General features: G+C 43.8%; 1 protein-coding gene across 1 annotated transcript in view; it reads left to right on the top strand.

Annotated features, from left to right (window-relative positions):
* MARCHF5 (membrane associated ring-CH-type finger 5) overlaps positions 1-24,022 on the top strand; it is a 61,777-nt gene extending 37,755 nt beyond the window's left edge. Inside the window, exons 2-6 of the mRNA XM_077258571.1 lie at positions 11,468-11,670; positions 16,414-16,544; positions 20,662-20,845; positions 21,836-22,002; positions 23,563-24,022. Coding sequence (XP_077114686.1) covers positions 11,468-11,670; positions 16,414-16,544; positions 20,662-20,845; positions 21,836-22,002; positions 23,563-23,679 — 802 coding nt within the window. The 3' untranslated portion in view covers positions 23,680-24,022. The remainder of the gene's footprint in view (positions 1-11,467; positions 11,671-16,413; positions 16,545-20,661; positions 20,846-21,835; positions 22,003-23,562) is intronic.
* Positions 24,023-24,235: the final 213 nt, after the last annotated feature.

Genomic DNA, 24,235 nt, shown 5'->3' on the forward strand with positions numbered 1-24,235 from the left:
GGAACTTTTTGTATTATCTGCTGTGGATATTTTTGGAAGGGTTTTAATACTGACCGCTTAGTATTCTGTCCTATCTTTCCCTATTTAGCCAGAGTGGCCTCTTTTGCTGAATCCTGTTTTCTGCCTGCGTGTGTCTTTCCTCTCCTACTCACAGTCAATATTTGTGGGGGGCTGCCTATCCTTTGGGGTTCTGCTCTGAGGCAAGGTAGTATTCCTATTTCCATCTATAGGGGTATTTAGTCCTCCGGCTGTGTCGAGGTGTCTAGGGTTTGTTAGGCACACCCCACGGCTACTTCTAGTTGCGGTGTTAGTTCAGGTTTTGCGGTCAGTACAGTTTCCACCTACTCCAGAGAAAGTTCATGCGGCTCCAAAGTCACCAGATCATAACAGTATATAGCAGCCATGTAGTATATAGTACTGCCCACGTAGTATATAGCAGCCATGTAGTATATAGTACTGCCCACGTAGTATATAGCAGCCATGTAGTATATAGTACTGCCCACGTAGTATATAGCAGCCATGTAGTATATAGTACTGCCCACGTAGTATATAGCAGCCATGTAGTATATAGTACTGCCCACGTAGTATATAGCAGCCATGTAGTATATAGTACTGCCCACGTAGTATATAGCAGCCATGTAGTATATAGTACTGCCCACGTAGTATATAGCAGCCATGTAGTATATAGTACTGCCCACGTAGTATATAGCAGCCATGTAGTATATAGTACTGCCCACGTTGTATATAGCAGCCATGTAGTATATAGTACTGCCCACGTAGTATATAGCAGCCATGTAGTATATAGCACTGCCCACGTAGTATATAGCAGCCATGTAGTATATTACGCAGCCCACGCAGTATTTAGCAGTGTGGGCATCATATCCCTGTTAAAAAAAAAAAAAAAAGAATTAAAATAAAAAATAGTTACATACTCACCTCCTGGGATCCAACGGCGCGCTGGCGATGTGCGCGCGTCTGCCGCCATCTTCCGTTCCCAGGATGCATTGCGAAATTACCCAGAAGACTTAGCGGTCTCGCGAGACCGCTAAGTCTTCTGGGTAATTTCGCAATGCATCTCTGGGATCGGAAGCTGGCGGAATGCGCGAGCGCATCCTCGGACTACAGAGGGTAAGTATAGCAGGGTTTTTTTTTTTATTATTATTTTTAACATTACATTTTTTTTCTATTGATGCTGCGTAGGCTGCATCAATAGTAAAACGTTGGGGACACACAGGGTTAATAGCAGTGGTAACGGAGTGCGTAACCTGTGGCATAACGCGGTCCGTCACCGCTGGCATTAACCCTGTGTGAGCGGTGACCTGAGGGGATTATGGAGCGAGCGGGCGCCGGGCACTGACTGCAGGGGAGTAGGGAGGGACTAATCGGACTGTGCCCGTCGCTGATTGGTCGCGGCAGCCATGACAGGCAGCTGGCGAAACCAATCAGCGACGCGGGATTTCCGTGACGGAAGTTGCCGACAGAAAGACAGACAGACGGAAGTACCCCTTAGACAATTATATATATATAGATCTCAGCACAGGAACATTTTATTTACATACATCCAATTGTGGAAATTATTATTATTCCAAGATCTATTGATTAAAATGAACTTTGTTTGAGGGAAAACATCTTAAAGGACACCCCTCCCCTAATTTGTAACCCTGATTTAGTTATATATTTCTGTAAGGAACAGGACAATGCAGAGATCTTAGAAAATGTGTCCTCTCATGGGTATCGGAAGTGTTGACTATGAGACCTGTCAGATTGGTGGCGGGTCCTCATCCCTATAGATGCCATGTCCAGCTCGTACACCCCAGGCTTTGCTTTCTTTGTGCTTTTTTTACACTCCCGTTGATTCCGTTTGTTTGCCGGAAGCGTTGTGTTACCGGACAGATTCTGGTGTTTTGTGCAGTCATCATCAGAGGACCCGGCCCGACTCTCCCAACAATGCCGCTGCTGTTTCTGCCGGCCAGACTTTTTTTTTTTCTATTTCAGGTTGTTATTTGAGCGCTGACCTGATTCAGTCCCAGGACCAAGGTCATGTTTTATTCAGCGCAAGAAAATGGAAAATCTGGCAAGCACCAGGAGCCTTGTGATGAAACCGTGTTTTTTTTTTTTTATTTAGCTCACCATGCAACAATAGAAAGAGACGAAGCCGGCGAGAGAATACAAGGGAACCTCAATCCATTATTCATCGCTTTGTAAAGCTTTAATTATCCAGAGGGTTATCATGTGCTGCCATTTTTGTTCCGGGGGTTTAAAAGGAGGTCGACCTTGAATCTTTAATTTGACGAAACGTTTGCTGCACTCAGTCTTGTATATACAGAAGTATAGAAATTAGTAATAGAATCGCCGATCCCTTGGCTGTTTCACTCCGTTACATCTTTCTAGTTAGAAATGACACTGCAGAAGAACTTTACCTTGCAGAATCGGTATCGTCCACCGGCAAGGATTGGGCAGAACTAAGTCCCGAGCTAAGGAGATGGGGACAAGTGTGCGGTGGGCAATTATCGATAATTACATGAATGGTGGGAAAAGGCTCAATGCAGAAACCTAGAAGAAAACTGCGAGTCCAGCGGAGAAGCTGAAAAGCAGAAGGCAGTTTTTGGTTTGTAGCTTTCTGTGACTGCAGACTAGATGAATCCCCAGCCATCATTTTATGGGATGATTCTCTACAAGAAATGTACTAAAAGAATGTGTGTGTGTATGAATGCATACCGACTAGCGATGAGCGAGCGTGCCCGCCCATCGAGTGAGCATCGGGGTGCTTGAGCGCCATGCTAGAGTTTCCGCCCCACATATTTTGCGGCTGTTAGCAAATGTTTTTTGGCTAAGAGAAGTGAAACATGCGGGCCGGACACTCAAGCAACCACAGTACTCAATGTGTACCCGAGCACCCCAATGCTTACTCGAGTGTCGGGCACGCTCGCTCATTACTAGTACCTACACTTTTTTTTATGCCCTGCACTTGTCACACATGCCCCCTTGCACGTGTCACACAAGCCCCCTTGCACTTTTATTATTATTATTATTATTATTTATATAGCACCATTGATTCTGTGGTGCTGTAGATGAGAAGGGGTTACATACAAATTACAGATATCACTTACAGTAAGCAAACTAACAATTACAGACTGATACAGAGGGGCGAGGACCTTGCCCTTGCGGGCTTACATTCTACAGCAGTGTTCCCCAAGTTTGGTCCTCAAGAGCCACCATCGGGTCATGTTTTCAGGATTTCCTTAGTATTGCCCAGGTGAGAATTCCATCACCTAGACAGGCAACAATTCCATCACCTGAGCCATACTACGGAAATCCCGAAAACACGACCTGTTGGTGGCTCTTGAGGACTGGAGTTGGGGAACACTGTTCTACAAGATGTTGGGGAAGGAGACAATAGGTTGAGGGCTGCAGGAGCTCCGGTGTTGGTGAGACGATAGCATCAGTTGTGGTGAGGAGGCAGCGGAGTCAGTGCAGGCTGTAGGCTGTTGTGAAATTGGATTTTGGGCTCCCCCTGTGGCCACTGGTGGAATTGAACTGGTGTGCATCATCCTCTCTGTTCACCTGTTTCCATCAGGATGTGGGAGTCGCTATTTAGCCTTGCTCCTCTGTCACTTCCATGCCGGTCAACATTGTAATCAGAAGCCTTTCTGTGCATGTTCCTGCTGCTAGACAACTCCCAGCTAAGTTGGACTTTTGTCCTTGTTTGTTTTTGCATTTTGTTCCAGTTCACAGCTGTAGTTTCGTTTCTGTGTCTGGAAAGCTCTTGTGATCTGAAATTGCCACTCTGATGTTATGAGTTAATACTAGAGTCTTAAAGTAATTTCAGGATGGTGTTTTGATAGGGTTTTCTGCTGACCATGAAAGTGCCCTTTCTGTCTTCCTGCTATCTAGTAAGCGGACCTCAATTTTGCTAAACCTATTTTCATACTACGTTTGTCATTTCATCTAAAATCACCGCCAATATTTGTGGGGGTCTCTGTCTGCCTTTCGGGGAAATTTCTCTAGAGGTGAGCCAGGACTATATTTTCCTCTGCCAGGATTAGTTAGTCCTCCGGCCGGCGCTGGGCGTCTAGGGATAAAACGCAGGCTACGCTACCCGGCTACTGTTAGTTGTGCGGCAGGTTTAGTTCATGGTCAGTTTAGTTTCCATCCTTCCAAGAGCTAGTTCTTATGTTTGCTGGGCTATGTTCTCTTGCCATTGAGAACCATAACAGTTTGACCGGCCCAAAAAAAGGGTTAAATTAATTGACAGAGAAAGGAGAGAAAAGAGAAGTCTGCTGAAGATTTTTTTTTTTTCTTTTTCTTTTTCTCAGTTCTGAGTGTGCTTGTAATTGAATCTCTTGCAAGTCTGCCTATTTTGCAGCCTTTCTCTCTCTCTCCTTCTAATCCTGGAATGGCTCTGTGTTCACCTGTTTAAAATGGATATTCAGAGTTTAGCTGCAGGTTTGAATAATCTCACCACGAAAGTTCAAAATTTACAAGATTTTGTTGTTCATGTTCCTATATCTGAACCTAGAATTCCTTTGCCTGAATTTTTCTCGGGGAATAGATCTTGCTTTCAAAATTTCAAAAATAATTGCAAGTTGTTTTTGTCCCTGAAATCTCGCTCTGCTGGAGATCCTGCTCAGCAGGTCAGGATTGTGATTTCCTTGCTCCGGGGCGACCCTCAGGATTGGGCTTTTGCATTGGCTCCAGGGGATCCTGCGTTGCTCAATGTGGATGCGTTTTTTCTGGCCTTGGGGTTGCTTTATGAGGAACCTCAGTTAGAACTTCAGGCGGAAAAGGCCTTGATGTCCCTATCTCAGGGGCAAGACGAAGCTGAAATATACTGCCAGAAATTCCGTAAATGGGTTGTGCTTCTATTGCGGTGATTCAACTCATGTTATATCAGCATGCTCTAAGCGTACTAAGAAGCTTGATAAGTCTGTTTCAATTGGCACTTTACAGTCTAAGTTTATTCTTTCTGTGACCCTGATTTGTTCTTTATCATCTATTACTGCGGATGCCTATGTCGACTCTGGCGCCGCTTTGAGTCTTATGGATTGGTCCTTTGCCAAACGCTGTGGGTATGATTTGGAGCCTCTTGAAACTCCTATACCCCTGAAGGGGATTGACTCCACCCCATTGGCTAGCAATAAACCACAATACTGGACACAAGTAACTATGCGGATTAATCCGGATCACCAGGAGATTATTCGCTTTCTTGTGCTGTATAACCTACATGATGTGTTGGTGCTTGGATTGCCATGGCTGCAATCTCATAACCCAGTCCTTGACTGGAAAGCTATGTCTGTGTTAAGCTGGGGATGTAAGGGGACGCATGGGGACGTACCTGTGGTTTCCATTTCATCATCTATTCCCTCTGAGATTCCTGAATTCTTGACTGAATATCGTGACGTTTTTGAAGAACCTAAGCTTGGTTCATTACCTCCGCACCGGGAGTGCGATTGTGCCATAGATTTGATTCCGGGTAGTAAATACCCTAAGGGTCGTTTATTTAATCTGTCTGTGCCTGAGCATGCTGCTATGCGAGAATATATAAAGGAGTCCTTGGAAAAGGGACATATTCGTCCTTCGTCATCTCCCTTAGGAGCCGGTTTTTTCTTTGTGGCTAAGAAAGATGGCTCTTTGAGGCCGTGCATTGATTATCGGCTTTTGAATAAAATCACGGTTAAATATCAATATCCGTTGCCACTGCTGACTGATTTGTTTGCTCGCATAAAGGGGGCCAAGTGGTTCTCTAAGATAGATCTCCGTGGGGCGTATAATTTGGTGCGAATTAAGCAGGGGGATGAGTGGAAAACCGCATTTAATACGCCCGAGGGCCACTTTGAGTATTTGGTGATGCCTTTTGGTCTTTCTAATGCCCCTTCAGTCTTTCAGTCCTTTATGCATGACATTTTCCGTGATTATTTGGATAAATTTATGATTGTGTATCTGGATGATATTTTGATTTTTTCGGATGACTGGGACTCTCATGTCCAGCAGGTCAGGAGGGTTTTTCAGGTTTTGCGGTCTAATTCCTTGTGTGTGAAGGGTTCTAAGTGCGTTTTTGGGGTTCAAAAGATTTCCTTTTTGGGATATATTTTTTCCCCCTCTTCCATCGAGATGGATCCTGTCAAGGTTCAGGCTATTTGTGATTGGACGCAACCCTCTTCTCTTAAGAGTCTTCAGAAATTTTTGGGCTTTGCTAACTTTTATCGTCGATTTATTGCTGGTTTTTCTGATGTTGTTAAGCCATTGACTGATTTGACTAAGAAGGGTGCTGATGTTGCTGATTGGTCCCCTGCTGCTGTGGAGGCCTTTCGGGAGCTTAAGCGCCGCTTTTCTTCCGCCCCTGTGTTGCGTCAGCCTGATGTTACTCTTCCTTTTCAGGTTGAGGTCGACGCTTCTGAAATCGGAGCTGGGGCGGTTTTGTCGCAGAGAAGTTCCGATTGCTCCGTGATGAGACCTTGTGCTTTTTTCTCGCGTAAATTTTCGCCCGCCGAGCGGAATTATGATGTTGGGAATCGGGAGCTTTTGGCCATGAAGTGGGCTTTTGAGGAGTGGCGTCATTGGCTTGAGGGGGCTAGACATCAGGTGGTGGTATTGACTGACCACAAAAATCTAATTTATCTTGAGTCCGCCAGACGCCTGAATCCTAGACAGGCGCGCTGGTCGTTGTTTTTCTCTCGGTTTAATTTTGTGGTGTCCTACCTGCCGGGTTCTAAGAATGTTAAGGCGGATGCCCTTTCTAGGAGTTTTGAGCCTGACTCCCCTGGTAATTCTGAACCTACAGGTATCCTTAAGGATGGAGTGATATTGTCTGCCGTTTCTCCAGACCTGCGGCGGGCCTTGCGGGAGTTTCAGGCGGATAGACCTGATCGTTGCCCACCTGGTAGACTGTTTGTTCCTGATGATTGGACCAGTAAAGTCATTTCTGAGTTTCATTCTTCTGCGTTGGCAGGTCATCCTGGAATCTTTGGTACCAGGGATTTGGTGGCAAGGTCCTTCTGGTGGCCTTCCCTGTCTCGAGATGTGCGAGGCTTCGTGCAGTCTTGTGACGTTTGCGCTCGGGCCAAGCCTTGTTGTTCTCGGGCTAGTGGATTGTTGTTGCCCTTGCCTATCCCGAAGAGGCCCTGGACGCACATCTCGATGGATTTTATTTCGGATCTTCCTGTTTCTCAGAAGATGTCTGTCATCTGGGTGGTGTGTGATCGTTTCTCTAAGATGGTCCATTTGGTTCCCCTGCCTAAGTTGCCGCCTTCTTCCGAGTTGGTTCCTCTGTTTTTTCAAAATGTGGTCCGTTTGCATGGTATTCCGGAGAATATCGTTTCTGACAGAGGTACCCAATTCGTGTCTAGATTTTGGCAAGCATTCTGTGCTAGGATGGGCATAGATTTGTCTTTCTCGTCTGCTTTCCATCCTCAGACTAATGGCCAGACCGAGCGGACGAATCAGACCTTGGAGACATATTTGAGGTGTTTTGTGTCTGCAGATCAGGATGATTGGGTTGCTTTTTTGCCTTTAGCGGAGTTTGCCCTCAATAATCGGGCCAGCTCTGCCACCTTGGTGTCTCCCTTTTTCTGTAATTCGGGGTTTCATCCTCGATTTTCTTCTGGTCAGGTGGAATCTTCGGATTGTCCTGGAGTGGATGCTGTGGTGGAGAGGTTGCATCAGATTTGGGGGCAGGTAGTGGACAATTTGAAGTTGTCCCAGGAGAAGACTCAGCTTTTTGCCAACCGCCGGCGTCGGGTTGGTCCTCGGCTTTGTGTTGGGGACTTGGTGTGGTTGTCTTCTCGTTTTGTCCCTATGAGGGTTTCTTCTCCCAAGTTTAAGCCTCGGTTCATCGGCCCGTACAAGATATTGGAGATTCTTAACCCTGTGTCCTTCCGTTTGGACCTCCCTGCATCTTTTTCTATTCATAATGTTTTTCATCGGTCATTATTGCGCAGGTATGAGGTACCGGTTGTGCCTTCCGTTGAGCCTCCTGCTCTGGTGTTGGTTGAGGGCGAGTTGGAGTACGTTGTGGAAAAAATCTTGGACTCCCGTGTTTCCAGACGGAAACTCCAGTATCTGGTCAAATGGAAGGGATACGGTCAGGAGGATAATTCTTGGGTGACTGCCTCTGATGTTCATGCCTCCGATTTGGTCCGTGCCTTTCATAGGGCTCATCCTGATCGCCCTGGTGGTTCTGGTGAGGGTTCGGTGCCCCCTCCTTGAGGGGGGGTACTGTTGTGAAATTGGATTTTGGGCTCCCCCTGTGGCCACTGGTGGAATTGAACTGGTGTGCATCATCCTCTCTGTTCACCTGTTTCCATCAGGATGTGGGAGTCGCTATTTAGCCTTGCTCCTCTGTCACTTCCATGCCGGTCAACATTGTAATCAGAAGCCTTTCTGTGCATGTTCCTGCTGCTAGACAACTCCCAGCTAAGTTGGACTTTTGTCCTTGTTTGTTTTTGCATTTTGTTCCAGTTCACAGCTGTAGTTTCGTTTCTGTGTCTGGAAAGCTCTTGTGATCTGAAATTGCCACTCTGATGTTATGAGTTAATACTAGAGTCTTAAAGTAATTTCAGGATGGTGTTTTGATAGGGTTTTCTGCTGACCATGAAAGTGCCCTTTCTGTCTTCCTGCTATCTAGTAAGCGGACCTCAATTTTGCTAAACCTATTTTCATACTACGTTTGTCATTTCATCTAAAATCACCGCCAATATTTGTGGGGGCCTCTGTCTGCCTTTCGGGGAAATTTCTCTAGAGGTGAGCCAGGACTATATTTTCCTCTGCCAGGATTAGTTAGTCCTCCGGCCGGCGCTGGGCGTCTAGGGATAAAACGCAGGCTACGCTACCCGGCTACTGTTAGTTGTGCGGCAGGTTTAGTTCATGGTCAGTTTAGTTTCCATCCTTCCAAGAGCTAGTTCTTATGTTTGCTGGGCTATGTTCTCTTGCCATTGAGAACCATAACAGTAGGCTTTCTTGAAGAGGTGGGTTTTCAGGTTCCGTCTGAAGGATCCGAATGTGGTTGATAGTCGGATTTGTTGGGGCAAAAAATTCCAGATGATGGGGGATATTCGGGAGAAGTCTTGGAGGCAATTGGGTGAGGAGCGAATAAGTGTGGAGGAGAGAAGGAGGTCTTGGGAGGACCGGAGATTACGCGAGGGAAGATATCTGGAGATTAGTTCATAGATATGTGGAGGAGACAGGTTATGGATGGCTTTGTAGGTCAGTATTAGTAATTTGGACTGGATACGATGAGGGAATGGGAGCCAGTGAGGAAGGAAGCGGAGGAGTAGCGAGGAGGGAAATGAATTAGTCGGGCAGCATAGTTAAGGATGGACTGGAGAGGTGCAAGGGTGTTAGCAGGGAGGCCTCAGAAAAGGATGTTGCAGTAGTCAAGGCGGAAGATGATGAGGGCATGCACAAGCATTTTAGTAGAATGACGGTTGAGGAAAGGACGGATTCTGGAGATATTTTTCGACAGGACAGGAGGTGGAAAGAGCTTGGATGTGCGGTTTGAAGGACAGGGCAGAGTCAAGGGTAACTCTGAGGCAGCGGACTTCTGGTAGGGGGGAAAGCGTGATGTTGTTAATTGCGATACTTAGGTCAGGTAAGGAAGATCTGTGAGATGGAGGAAAGATGATGAGTTCAGATTTGTCCACATTGAGTTTGAGGAAGCGAGAAGAGAAGAAGGAGGATATGACTGATTGACACTCCGGGATTCTGGAGAGCAGAGAGGTGACATCTGGGCCAGACAGGGAGATCTGAGTGTCATCAGCATAAAGGTGGTACTGGAAGCCATAGGACTTTGAGTTGTCCCAGGCCAAGTGTAGATTGAGAAGAGTAAGGGTCCTAGAACAGAGCCTTGTCACGCGTGCCCCCTTGCACTGCCCCCTGCCGCTGCATTAGCACACACAGCAGTGTATGGGCTGAAGACCCAGATCTCCATCCGTCGCTCCGAACACTCGTAACATGTGCGCTGCTCTCTGTGTCAGCCTGCGCTTCGCTCTCTGTGTGCGCTCCACGAGCCCATGCACCCCGGGTAGTTTGACAAAGGAAAACCTTTGTGCTGCGTCATAGCTTAGCTGGTAGTGGTGACATCAAGTTTATTAAATGTTTCTGGTGTCAATCTGCAGAATTGTGAATACAGCTCTGGAGTATAATATAGGCTGTAACTCCTGATCACCAGTACACGGTAATTAATGCATTATATTTACCAGGTGGCCCAGTAGCCACAATTCATCATTACATTTGCGCCTGTTCTTTTTTTTTTTTGTCTAGATTTGTGATCTTTTTTTCTTTTTTTTTCTTTTTGTACCCAATGTATTCTATTTGTGCCTCTTTTGAAGTCTATTTTATACTTGCATGCCTGTTTCATTTTTGTTTTTATTTTTTGCTTTGTGGGCAGAGTCTAGCGATTCCAGATTCTCTTATGTGCGTTTTTTTTAAAAGTCGCAACATTTGGCGCATCTCAATTCCAGTCTCCACCTGATGTGTGTTTTGAGGGTGCCAGTTTTTGCTAAATTTTGCGACATGTGTGACTTTTTAGTGCAAAATTTGCTTTCCTTTCCTTTCCATATTCGAACTTATCATGATCCTTGTTTTCTGTAGACGCGGATGTCGCCGCATACATTCGCCTGTGGACCTCAAATCTAGACTTCCAGAGCAGGTTTTTCCAATTTTAAGTAAAACAATAAAACAATTAAAAAAAACCCTATGCTGTGTATACGTATTCCTCCACACGTGCAGGTTCCTACTGTCCGTAAATGGCGACCGGTTTCTTTATAACTAGAGGCCGAGTTCCTAATCTGATATCCTTCTGACGTATGAGTATGTCATTCAGTGACTGTAAGCGGAGATCTTGCAACACCAGGTACACTCCTTTACTTAGCCGAAAAACCCTCTAGAATATGATCAGACTGAGCTTTTTGGCTGTTTTTCGTGCAGATTTTGCTCTAAAATCCATTAACAAGAAGCTTCCAGTTCATTTCAGTGAGAAAATATATAGTGCATGAAAACATGTTCTGCGCCAAAAACAGAAGTATTTTTTACTTGTAGATTTTTCAACCACAAAAATCCCCACCTCTAAAAAAAAAAAAAAAAAAAAAAAAAGAAAAGCAAAATAGGCCTAGATTCCAGGGGCATCGTGCTGCTCTGCGTTGGTTAGGCACGGCGAGTATTAAATCCCCGGATCCGAGAGCCGTGACACAATTCTCCTGACATTGGCGTCTGCCCTCTGCAGAAAACACAATCACTTTCCACTTTATTGAATGCTGACGAGATGCAGACTATAGGCAGCAGGAGGAACAGCGACCCCTACAGGCCACTGATCTCCACACGTGCCTGCTGTGAAGATAATGATGGCGAGTAGATCCAGATTTCCACATAACTTGGGAATTTAGAGAGAGCTGGTCAAGTATCACTTTTTCTATATAACCTTGTTGATAAGTGCAGCGAACTGACGACTCCGTGTCGACCACCTGTTTTTCAGGAGTTGCTGGGTGTGTTTCGCTACGGATGAAGATGACAGAACAGCGGAGTGGGTCAGACCGTGCCGGTGCCGAGGGTCTACAAAGTGGGTACATCAGTCATGTCTCCAGCGCTGGGTAGATGAGAAGCAGAGAGGAAACAGCACTGCCAGAGTCGCCTGCCCACAGTGTAATGCCGAATACTTGATAGAGTTCCCCAACCTCGGTAAGTGGCATTAATTCACATTAATGGCATATTTTTTTCCCTGATATTTTTCAATAGGTTCCTGCCCTTGCCTAGTGTTGTGTGAGATAAGGTGATATGACTGTTTTTAATGGTTCTTGTTAGGGTCACAATGTCATCCAAAGTGGGGTCTCCGTTCAGGAGACCACCCGTTGTACTGATCATTGCAGATATTACTTGAAGTACAGTTGTCAATGCAGCCTTGTGAGTGACTTCAACAAAACTCATCACACAGGGGGAGAGACTAGGATGCAGTACTATCTATGTATTAATCATTGACAGGGGGAGACTATGAGGCAGTGCTAGCTTATATATTCTTCATAAATGCATGTGAGGTAATTTGAAGGAAGTATTTATAATTTACCGGGAGAGACTAGGAGGTAGTACTGTTTATGGATTGATTTACAAGGGGTGTCTAGGAGGCAATACAATCTGTACTCATCTTATACAGGATCTGAAATCGTCTTGTACAGGTATAGGCTAGGAGCCAGTACCATCTGTGTATTCATCATTAACAAGGAAATACTAAGAGGCAATGCTGTTTGTGTGTATTTACAAGGAGAGTCTAGCAGGCAATACTATCTGTATTCATTATATACAGGTATAGGCTAGGAGCCAGTACCATCTGTGTATTCATCAGTAACAAGGAAATACTAAGAGGCAGTGCTGTTTGTGTGTATTTACAAGGAGAGTCTAGAAGGCAATACTATCTGTATTCATTATATACAGGTATAGGCTAGGAGCCAGTACCATCTGTGTATTCATCAGTAACAAGGAAATACTAAGAGGCAGTGCTGTTTGTGTGTATTTACAAGGAGAGTCTAGAAGGCAATACTATCTGTATTCATTATATACAGGTAGAGGCTAGTAGCCAGTACTATCTGTGTATTCATCAATAACAAGGAAATACTAAGAGGCAGTGCTGTTTGTGTTTATTTGCAACTAGAGTCTAGGAGGTAATACTTACCTGTATTTATCATGTACAGGTAGAGGCTAGGAGCCAGTACTATTTGTGTATTCATCATTAACAAGGAAATACTAGTAGGCATGGCTGTTTATGTATTCATTTGCAAGAAGAGTCTAGGAAACAATACGATCTATATTCATCATATACAAGATCTGTATTCGTCATGTACAGGTAGAGGCTAGGAGGCAGTACTATCTATGTATTCATCATTAACATGGAAAGACTATCAGGCAGTGCTGTTTATGTATTCATTTACAACGAGAATCTAGGAGGCAATACTCTCTGTATTTGTTATGTACAGTTAGAGGCCAGGAGGCAGTACTATCTGTGTATTCATCTTTAGCAAGAAAAGACAAGGAGGCAGTATTATGTATTCATTTCCAAGGAGAGTCTAGGGGGCAATACTATCTGTATGCATCATATACAGAATCTATTCATGTACAGGTAGAGGCTAGGAGGCAGTGCTATCTGAGTATTTGTTAATAAGGAAAGACTAGGAGGCAGTACTGTTTTATGTATTCATCATATACAGGGAGGGGCTTGAAGGCAGTATTATCTATGTATTCATCATTTACAGGGAGAGACTAGGAAGCAGTACTATCTGTGCATTCATCATTTACAGAGAATGCACCTGGCTGCGAATGGTGGCTCTGAGAACACTACAGGCCTCCACAATGTGAGACTATTAAGGTGGTTGGAGACGCCCCGAGCACTGGGCTAGGGCTGCAAGTTGCTGTCCACAGGGGCCATAATGTGAAGATAACGAGGCGGATCGCTCTGCGGGGGATGTGAAGACATAGACGCTGTAGACCGCTGCTACTTTCTTAGATCAATTATTGATAACAAGGAACAGAGTTAGGAAATAAAAGCCGAGGATGAAAGGCCTAGAGAAGCTCTTCAGATGTGACGCCGCGTCTGTAAAAATGAAGATCAAGATTGTCCGGTCCGTGGCATTTACTGTGCGTGTAAAATCTAGATAATAAGGAATCATACTACTGAATTGTGAGGTTTGTGAAGACGACCCACAAGCAAAAGTCATGAACATGTCAATGAGCGTCCGAAATCCCCAAACACGGCCTGGGGGAACACGATTAACGCTGTGCTTGTACTCTGCAGCACGTCTTTGGCGCCATATTTATCAAATGTCGCAGCTTAATGATAAAGTTGGAGTAAATCAGGACAGCGCATCTTTTTAGGCATGATGGTATTGTTTTCTAATGTCAAACAAGAGTCTGACATCAAAGTGTGAAAAGTGGCATGTTGATGGAGAAGTTTACGCAAATTTCGACTCTTTATGCAAAAATAGTCACAAAACAAATGTATTTGTTCCGCAACTTTTTTACTCTTTGTACACTGCTATGACTTTATGCAAGTAAGCAACTTTTTTTTTTTAAATGCATAGTTATTACCGTAATTGGATTCATAAATGAGATTGGTGGGATCCTTGACCATCCTGGGGATAATTGTCCAGTCCCTTTGTCCAGTTGTTGTTTTTTTAATGAGCATTTTGAAGTGGATCCACACAAATATCCACATAAAAAAAAAATTCAAAATACACTTTTTATATATTCTTCTTGTTTATTTCAATTGACATTCTACTTTGCTGCTCATACGAGGAGTTTTTTGAGCATTTTTTTTTTCCTTACGAAGCTTTGGAAAGACTCACTGCTGAAAAATAATGAGGATTTCTCGTGTTATCTGCTCCAAACTTAACACTGTCAAGTTGAAAGGCTGCAAGAAACCTTTTCGGGGTCAAGAAACAGGTTCAATACCTACTTTTAGGAGAAATAAATGCCTCCAAAAAGAGAGGAAAAAAAAACTTCATTTTTATCTGCCTCCAAAAATCTGTGTGCACATATCCTTATTGATACTGAAACAGCCAAGTGAGCAGCACTTTCCATGTTGCTTATATATGATCTATTATCATCCTTTTTTCCGCAAGCCTATTTCCAGTAAGCAGTAACTATGCATTTGCATACACTTTGCCCAGAACCAGGAAGACCCTTTTCTTCAGGTCAGACACACCCATAAATAGTGGCTGTCCTAAAATCTTTTCATAAGAAGTCCTCCTAAATAGTGATAGTGGGGGAGTACCGATGATTTGGCATAAAAGAAAATCGCCTCATTGTAGATTTTATTGCTTAATTAATCCCACTGGCTATCAAATGGCTCGTAGACGGTACTGCCTGCATGCACCCACCAGAAGTGTTTGTACTAGTAATTCCTCCCTGCATGCACCCACCAGAAGTGTTTGTACTAGTAATTCCTTCCTCCATGCACTCACCAGAAGTGTTTGTACTAGTAATTCCTCCCTGCATGCACTCACCAGAAGTGTTTGTACTAGTAATTCCTTCCTCCATGCACTCACCAGAAATGTTTGTACTGGTAATTCCTCCCTGCATGCACTCACCAGAAGTGTTTGTACTAGTAATTCCTTCCTCCATGCACCCACCAGAAGTGTTTGTACTAGTAATTCCTCCCTGCATGCACCCACCAGAAGTGTTTGTACTAGTAATTCCTCCCTGCATGCACCCACCAGAAGTGTTTGTACTAGTAATTCCTTCCTCCATGCACTCACCAGAAGTGTTTGTACTAGTAATTCCTCCCTGCATGCACTCACCAGAAGTGTTTGTACTGGTAATTCCTTCCTCCATGCACTCACCAGAAGTGTTTGTACTAGTAATTCCTTCCTCCATGCACTCACCAGAAGTGTTTGTACTAGTAATTCCTCCCTCCATGCACTCACCAGAAGTGTTTGTACTAGTAATTCCTTCCTCCATGCACTCACCAGAAGTGTTTGTACTAGTAATTCCTCCCTCCATGCACTCACCAGAAGTGTTTGTACTAGTAATTCCTTCCTCCATGCACTCACCAGAAGTGTTTGTAGTAGTGATTCCTGCATGCACTCACCAGAAGTGTTTGTAGTAGTAATTCCTCCCTGCATGCACTCACCAGAAGTGTTTGTAGTAGTAATTCCTGCCTGCATGCACTCACCAGAAGTGTTTGTACTGGTAATTCCTCCCTGCATGCACTCACCAGAAGTGTTTGTACTGGTAATTCCTCCCTGCATGCACTCACCAGAAGTGTTTGTACTAGTAATTCCTCCCTGCATGCACCCACCAGAAGTGTTTGTACTGGTAATTCCTCCCTGCATGCACTCACCAGAAGTGTTTGTAGTAGTAATTCCTTCCTCCATGCACTCACCAGAAGTGTTTGTAGTAGTAATTCCTGCCTGCATGCACTCACCAGAAGTGTTTGTAGTAGTAATTCCTTCCTCCATTCACTCACCAGAAGTGCTTGTACATGCAGTTCCTGTGTTGACTGTTCGTTAGGTAGAGGATGCAGAAATAATACCCTACACTTGATTTTGAAAAAGGGATAAAAATAAACTTGCTTTTTTAACATTTCAAGTCATTGTGTATCAGCATCCAGCCATGCGTTTTCTCTTTGTTCAGGCACTTTGTTTAGTTTGGGTCAGGTCCACTGGGAAGGTCCTGGACAATAGAGGAGCCAGAGCTGCATTATACTCACCGGCTGATGAGCAGGTTCTGTACAGCTCCGCACAGTTCTCCGGGGCGTCTCTGGAGGAATCGAGCTATTTATAATGTGACAACGTATTTACACCCCTCCCGATACCGTCGTCACAGAGCGAGATCCTCTACTGTTCTTCCAAACTAAAAAAAAAAATAAATTCTTAGATTCTAAATCTCAACACACATGGTTTTGTATTGTAATAATTTATTTTTGTTCTCTTCCAGGTCCAGTTGTATATATGTTGGACCTAGCAGACAGACTGATATCCAAAGCCTGTCCATTTGCTGCTGCTGGGATAATGGTGGGTTCGATCTACTGGACTGCCGTCACCTATGGTGCAGTGACGGTCATGCAGGCAAGTGGGTTTATTACTGTCTAAATCTACATCCCCCGGCAATAAATAAAATCCATGCTTGTTTTTTGGGTCCCTGTATTGAGCGTCTTGTATGTTTAGGAATTAGTTACAGGCTGTGTTCACATTAGCGGCATGGCTTCTGTAAAGGCAATAAAAAAATGTTTGTATCTGGATTCTATCTAAATATATAGCTAACTAACCAGATAAAAAAAAGAAATCAGTTGACTTGTTCCCCGAAAGCGATGTAAAATAGTAATTTTGCTTGATCAAGGCTACACTTTTGAAACTAAAAGATCTATCAGTGGAAACCTTAACTAAGGAGGTATTTACAAGCTTTGAATGGGGTATAATAAGACGGTCACTCTAAAACTAGACTGTTAAAGGCAGTAAAAAGGGCACAACAGCAGGTAGTGATGGAAGGATTAGTAGACTGTGTCTAGGTAAGGACTGTTTGGCGTGTGTTTAAAAGAATTTGAGAAATACCGGGCATTTGAACAAGCACCCTGGTCAGGAAAGTAAGAGCAGTGATTAGGAGAACTGCTCTGGAAGCTGCTAATGGTGGAGGCTAGGAGGGGAGCCGGTGATTTTGCAGGACTGAAAATAGCTGAGAGGAAAGGATAGGGAGGTGAGCACTACTGTTTAGAAATCAAAGGACTGGAGAGAGCTGACTGGGATGTTAGGAGTTAACTCCTCTCTTGTAATACAACAATTGAGCGTACTCGGCCAGGCTTTGGTGACAAAGCTCCTTGGAAACAAGCTGTACACTATGTAAGAAAAACGTCCTCACTGCAGGAGAATGAAAGCAGTTAGAAATAGCAAATCAAAGGCAGAGTTGCTTATTTTCATGCTGTCTAACTCATGCAATTTAATAACATGAGAATACCCCTTTAACAAACCCTGGGTCTAATGCACAGAAAACATACTCCGTACAGGCAGCCAATGACCCTATAGTCATACAGAAAGTATGAAACCCTGGATCTTAGAAGGAAGCCACTACGTTGGATTAACAAAATATGTGCTGCCTCACATCACATTGAATTCTGTTTCCAATGATATATTATTTTATGGTATTTTAACCCCCCCAAAAAATGGAGTTTTGAGCCATCAGACTTTACAAGTTCTCTTTTTTTCAAAAGGTTTCCACAATTTTGGCCACTAGTGTATATCCTTCCAATAAAATGATCAAAAGATGTCTGACTTGATGACGGGTGTACTTTCGTCTGATGACTATTCTCCCAGAATTGGGTCTCCAAATAATTAATGCACTGTATAGATCTGCGGACATCTGAGAGTGCGAGATCTTCTGACTACTATGCTTTTCTTTTATATGTCTTCTCCTGGGTTGTATTTTTTTTAAATTCTTTTCTATAGTAGTAGTAGTTTGATGTGACACCAGAAGGATAGGGCTGGCCGGCCCTCGTGTATTTGCCGCCAGGGTGCATTTCTAACATAAGATGCATTTTAATTAGCGGCTCCTAGATGTCCTGGAAAACGCATGGTTACTGCTAGCAGATGTGTTCACTGTATATCCCTATGGTATTGGCTACAGATGTTTGCTCTCTAGGGGAATAATCCTAGACGTGCGGACTTGTAGACAGCTGTGTGAGCCATGGAGAGCGGCCAGACAAGCTTCTGTCACAAGCCATCGCTGTGCATCCCAGCAGAGGAAAGACGCCGTATCTTACCAAAAGAGAGGGTGTCAAGATCTTTTGATATGACCCCGGAAATATTCATGAAAAATTGGCTCAGAGAGGAGAATAAATGTGAAGGATTGTAGACATCTGATGCAATAACTATATTTAAGATATATGACTATCGATATGTCATATATCCTAAAATGTAAAATAAAACTCTGAAAAAAAGGTTATCTATGGTACGTAATACAGTTAGTGTGGCAGACCATGACATATACTTTCCTGACATGCCATACGAGCCAGAACCTATCAGAGTTTCTGCAGCCGCTCTCGTCATAGGTTACCCCCCCCCCATTATACAATTCATATACACTTACAGGCCATACAGACAAGTCATCTACGTCTTGTAAGTTAAAGAGGTTTTCCGGTCGAAGAAGAGGTATAAATGGCTGCAGACTGCCAGATCATGACCTTGCGCAGTGTGCACACTGTCATGATTCCCTGACGTCCCTGTGCTAGTAGTTGGTCAAGTGACAGCATATATGCAGTTGCATACTATTCTCATTTACTTCTCTCAATTATTTTCTGTTGAGAGACGCCATATGAAAAAAATCTGCACATAACTGCCATTACGGGGCGCACTGTCAAAATTCAGCTGTCTGACTGGGATGTTAGGAGTTAACTCCTCTCTTGTAATACAGCTATTGAGCATACTAAGTAACTTTTCTTTTTAAACTGGAAAACCCCTTAAAAAAATTCTGTCCCTGCTCCTATCATGTCTATTTTAGTAAATACCTGAATTCCCCATACTATACACACTTTTTACGTATATTTTTTATCCATCTGTTTTGTATCGTTCCTCTGTTATTCCACCTAGAAATTTATGAGTAAATTGACAACTTGATGTTACCAATTGTAGATTTGTCTTTCTGCAGTTGGACCCAGTCTGTGTTCATAGTCCAGACTGTTGGAACCCACTCCTTTGACAATAAAAATTATTACACATTTATTCCTACATTTTTTCAGAACAGAGGAACTGCGTACAACACAGTTTTATGGAAATATTCTCTAGAAGTAGTTAATGAGAAAACAAGTATTTGCTAAAAAAGAAATATTAATGTAGTAGAGGGGTTGTCTTTAAAGGAGTTACCCATGAAAAGTCATGCGGAAAGGTTGTTAGGAGCAGAATCAGTCTCCTTCCCCCTCTGGCAGCTAAAAATGTAGTTAAGTTTTGCTTTTCCATTCCTACAGTAATGAAATGACATTGGTAGCATGACATATTTTTTTTTGCAGTAGCAGGTTTGGCTTTGTGCTGGACCTGTACCTGAGGATGTCTCCTGACTACTGGGAACTTTTCTGCTCCTGTTTTCATAGTGGACCACAAACCCCATACATTTCCTCAGTTTAGAAAATAGGTTTATTTCTTCTCACTAATGAGTAATGTTAAGCTCGATTATCATTGTTAATTAACATCTGTGCTAGTTATGTTGATGCTGACTTTGATTTTCCTCCAGTTTCTGTTGTGTGTATTTGCATACGGAATATATAAGTGATTACTCACAAGAACCACGTGGAGAAGAGACCATGCACAATTATTGTTTCCCTGATGCTTTATTAGCTTCTGGCAGCCCATTAAGTATTTAAGGCTCTCTGGTGCTTCATTATACATCCTGCCGACAGCGCCATATGCCCAGCCCTGCAAGTGTACAACGCATTTCGGGTTTCTGATCCATCAGATGTTCCTTCTGAAAACCTCCATGGCTCAACATCCGTCATTAAGAACATGGCTCAACATTGTAAGCTATGCGACACCGTATTGTTGGGAAGCTGCCGCCAGCTGCTCGATTTCTCTGCAGTGGCCATTAGAGGGGAAATGTTGTGTTACATGTGGCGGGTCAAGTGAAAGCTGCGCTTGTAGTACTTTACGGACCGGTTCAGCAAGTGCTGCGGATTATTTGCAGATCTAGTGTCTCGGGAAGTGGGAGCAAATATTAAGCCATCCACATGACCTACAGCGTAAATGTTTAATGTGCCTGTCAAGATGTGACCACTCCCTTTAAAGAGGTTGTCAACTACTTTGATATTGATGGACTTCTCCCTTGGTCATCCGTATCAGATCGGTGGGGTCGACACCCATAAAACATACAGTACCGTGTGGCCTCTTAAGATATATATATTTTTTGTGGGCTTAAAAAATATAAATCTTCACCCGACGAACAGTTTGCTTGTTGGCCAGGATCTAAGGGGTAACATTTCTCCTTGCGGAGAGTGACATGTCAAGCTTGTCATGCCAAGGTGAGGAGACTTTTAAGGCTTGCTATGCTCCTCTGGTAAATTAAATATGAAAATTGTCTCTTTGGAGAGGAAGAGGACTAGCTTGTCTTCTTATTATAGATCCAAATAACTTGACGTGCACCAAGGTAACCAGACATTGCTTGCCAGTTTCTCACTGTAGCTGTCCATGTTGGTTCCTTTTTCTGCAGGTAGTTGGGCACAAGGAAGGTCTAGATGTTATGGAGCGTGCAGACCCTCTGTTCCTGCTGATCGGTCTTCCCACCATCCCTGTTATGCTGATCCTAGGCAAAATGATCCGCTGGGAAGATTACGTGCTCAGGCTGTGGCGGAAATACTCCAACAAATTGCAGATACTTAACAGCATATTTCCAGGTAAAGGAACATAAAAGGTTAATAAATGGAGGTCCTTATCCCAGAAAGACTCGGGAAGTGATCCTTTACTTCATGCTTGTCCTGTAGTCTGCAATTATACCATATAAAGGAGTGGACATTTTTTTTTTTTTTTAATTTTGATTTGGTCTAGAGAGGTCCCAGTACCCTCAAAAATAGTGATGGCACCACAGTTACTTAATGTACTTGTTCCACAGCCTACTTCCTGCATGACTTTATATATTAGCCATCTAAGAGTGCCTGAGCCTTAAAGCGAACCCGTCAGCAGGATTTTGCTAAATAAGCGACAGGCATTGTCAAGTTGGCGCTGATACACTGATTAAAATGATACCTGGTGAAGAAATCCGTCTTGTGGTTCTTGTGTAATCAGAGTTAGAAGTTTTCAGTTAATGATATGCCCGTGCTCCGGGGCTGGACTGTGGGCAGAGTGTTATTTTCCTGCTCTAAGCCAGAGAATCCAAGGAAAGACTAAGGAGAGACCTGCCCACAGGCCGCCCAAGGCACAAACAGTCTGTCTCTCTCTGCCTCTATGATGAGGAACGTGTTTGCGCTTCGGGGCAGCCTGTGGGTAGGTATTTTCTTGGTTTCTCTGGCTTAGAGCAGGAAGATAACACTCTGCCTACAGTCCTGCCCTGGAGAACAGGCATATCAGTAGCCGAAATCTTCTAAAAACTGATTACACAAGAACCACAAGACAGATTTCTTCACCCCAGGTATAATTTTAATTCGTGTAACACTGCCAACCTGACACTGCCTGTATTTTACTTAGCAAAATCCTGCTGATAGGTTTACCAACTTTTATTTTTCACTTTTGCAACCATGTGTTGGTTGTACAAGATGTTTTGGCCCCCTCTGTAGTCTACATAGATGGATATATACGTTTTGACCTCCATACCTTTATGTAATAATGCAGGATACCAAGGTGCACATTCACATTATATTTCATGGCTTTCCTTGCATTGTTTTCCACAGGAATTGGATGCCCGGTGCCTCGGGTGCCCGCTGAGGCCAACCCTCTAGCAGATCATGTCTCTGCTACCCGCATACTGTGCGGAGCTCTTGTCTTTCCCACCATCGCTACAATAGTTGGCAAACTGATGTTCAGCAGTGTTAACTCCAACCTACAAAGGACGATTTTGGTAAGGAGGATCTACATGAAAAGGACAGTAATAGAGGGAATGTATTAATCCCCTACCAGCCATATATTTGCTCTGTAACATAACCGCTCATAGTAAAATGGTGTAGAATTTTTTTTTTTGGGGGGGTGATGTCTTTAATCTCGTCCTTTACTATTTTTTTAGGATTTGTCAACATTTTTCATGCAACAGAAGTTTGCCTTCAGTGCATTGCATTATGTAAAAAAAAAATACTGGCAGACCCAGCAAATCTCTGTGTCCATGGAGTGAAAAGGCAAATGCATTATTGATACAGAAAACTGAATGTGATCTGGTCATTTACAGACACATCTGTCCCGTAAGAGTTGATGAGCGGAGGGAACAGGAGGCGCCCCACTTGGCGTGTAAATGGCCACCGTGTGGTTGCACCTCTGACTCCTTCAGACACCAATGTGCTGCGGCATCATGGTGCTAATCTGACACTGAACCAGTATTGGGGGCGCACACGGATTGTAACCATTTAAATGCCAATATCAGATATTGACAGCAGCCTCTAGAGGTAGGAGCCGGCAGTATAGCACAGCAGCCACCCATCGTGTATGGAGCAGGCTCAGCTCCTGAGCCCTTTGGCTATGTTCACACGATGCGGTTTTCGCTGCGGATCCGCAGCGGATTTGCAGCTGCGGATCCGCAGACGTTTTCCATGCAGGGTACAGTACAATGTTGCCCTATGGAAAACGAAAACCGCTGTGCCCACTATCCTTTTTTCGGCTTGAAAATCAGCGCGGATTTTCAGCGGAAAAAAAGAAGTAGCATGTCAATTCTTTCTGCGGATTCCGCAGCGGGTTTCCACCTGCACCAATTAGGAAAATGCAGCTGGAAACCCGCAGTGGAATCCGCAGTAGAAAAAGGACTGAAAACCGCAGTGAAAACCACCGCAGGTTTTGCACTGCGGTTTTCACAAATCAGGACCTGAAAAATCCGCATCGAAAAAAGGATCGTGTGAACAAGCCCTTTCACATTTGCCTGCACCCATTTGTGTCTGGAAAGAGTTAATGCGCCAAAATTGGCTTTAAGATGCTCATACATAATAGACTAAAGTTTGAGAAAATGGACGATTTCAACCATAGGAAATGTTCAGCGAGTGTAATTTACCAGTGAATCATCAGTTTAGGTGAAGACATTCATCGACTGGAACAAAGGCGGCTTTGTTTGATTAAAAGGAGTATTCCAATCTCCAAGATCTTATCCCAATATGAAGTAGGTGTAATAATAATAGCAAATCCCTCCAATTATAAATGTGGTATAGTTATCCTGCTATGTCGCTTACCCCATGTGTAGGGCATTGCAGTAGCTTAGGGATCCATGGTTACAACCACTAGTAACTCAATGTATGAGTGGTTGTAACCATGGATACCTAAGCTACTGCAATGCCTGCCCATGGGGTAAACAACATAGCTAATCTGGAGAACTGTACTACATTTCTAATTGGAGATATTTGCTAATATTATTTTACCTACTATATATGGGAATACCCCTCCAAGCATTGTGCCATTTTTCACACCCATACGTCTTGTTTTCCAGGGTGGCATAGCTTTTGTGGCCATAAAAGGAGCCTTCAAGGTGTATTTCAAGCAGCAGCAGTACTTACGCCAGGCCCATCGGAAGATCCTCAACAACTCCGAAGCAGAGGAAGTATAAAGCTTTTAACCTTTCCGTGTCATACATGTCATAGTGACTCTTCCCCATCGCACGGTCCCGGGATTGTGGACGAGCTGCGGCTGCTACAACTTTTTTTTCTTCTTCACGACACACGATAAAGCACTTTTATTTAGCAGGATAAGTACTTACAAGAGTGGGCGGCCGCGGGAGATCGCCGCTGCCGTGGGATATCGCCGCTCACGGCTCTAGACGCTCCGATCATCGTGTCGTTGGAACCATTTTGTTTTGCCTCTCACATGCTGGTTCTAAGCCCCGTAGTATATTGTACGCAGAGCGGTAGATTGTCAGCTACATGGGAGAATAAACCGAAGTTTGTGATTGCCATTTTTACATTTTTCACCACTCGCACAGCGGCTTTACCCATGTGGGATTTTATTTTAATTTTGTGGCCAAATGATCCTTCCTGAGGACGGACACAGCGGCGCAGTGATGCCGGTGTTACGCTGAGCTCATGCAGCTATTCTTACACTTATTGATTTGTTGGCTCATTTTCATGGACGCGGAAATGTCCTAACACTGGTGACGTTTTGTTTTA

The sequence above is a fragment of the Ranitomeya variabilis genome, chromosome 4 (genome assembly GCF_051348905.1).
Source record: "Ranitomeya variabilis isolate aRanVar5 chromosome 4, aRanVar5.hap1, whole genome shotgun sequence".
Taxonomy (NCBI): Eukaryota; Metazoa; Chordata; class Amphibia; order Anura; family Dendrobatidae; genus Ranitomeya; species Ranitomeya variabilis.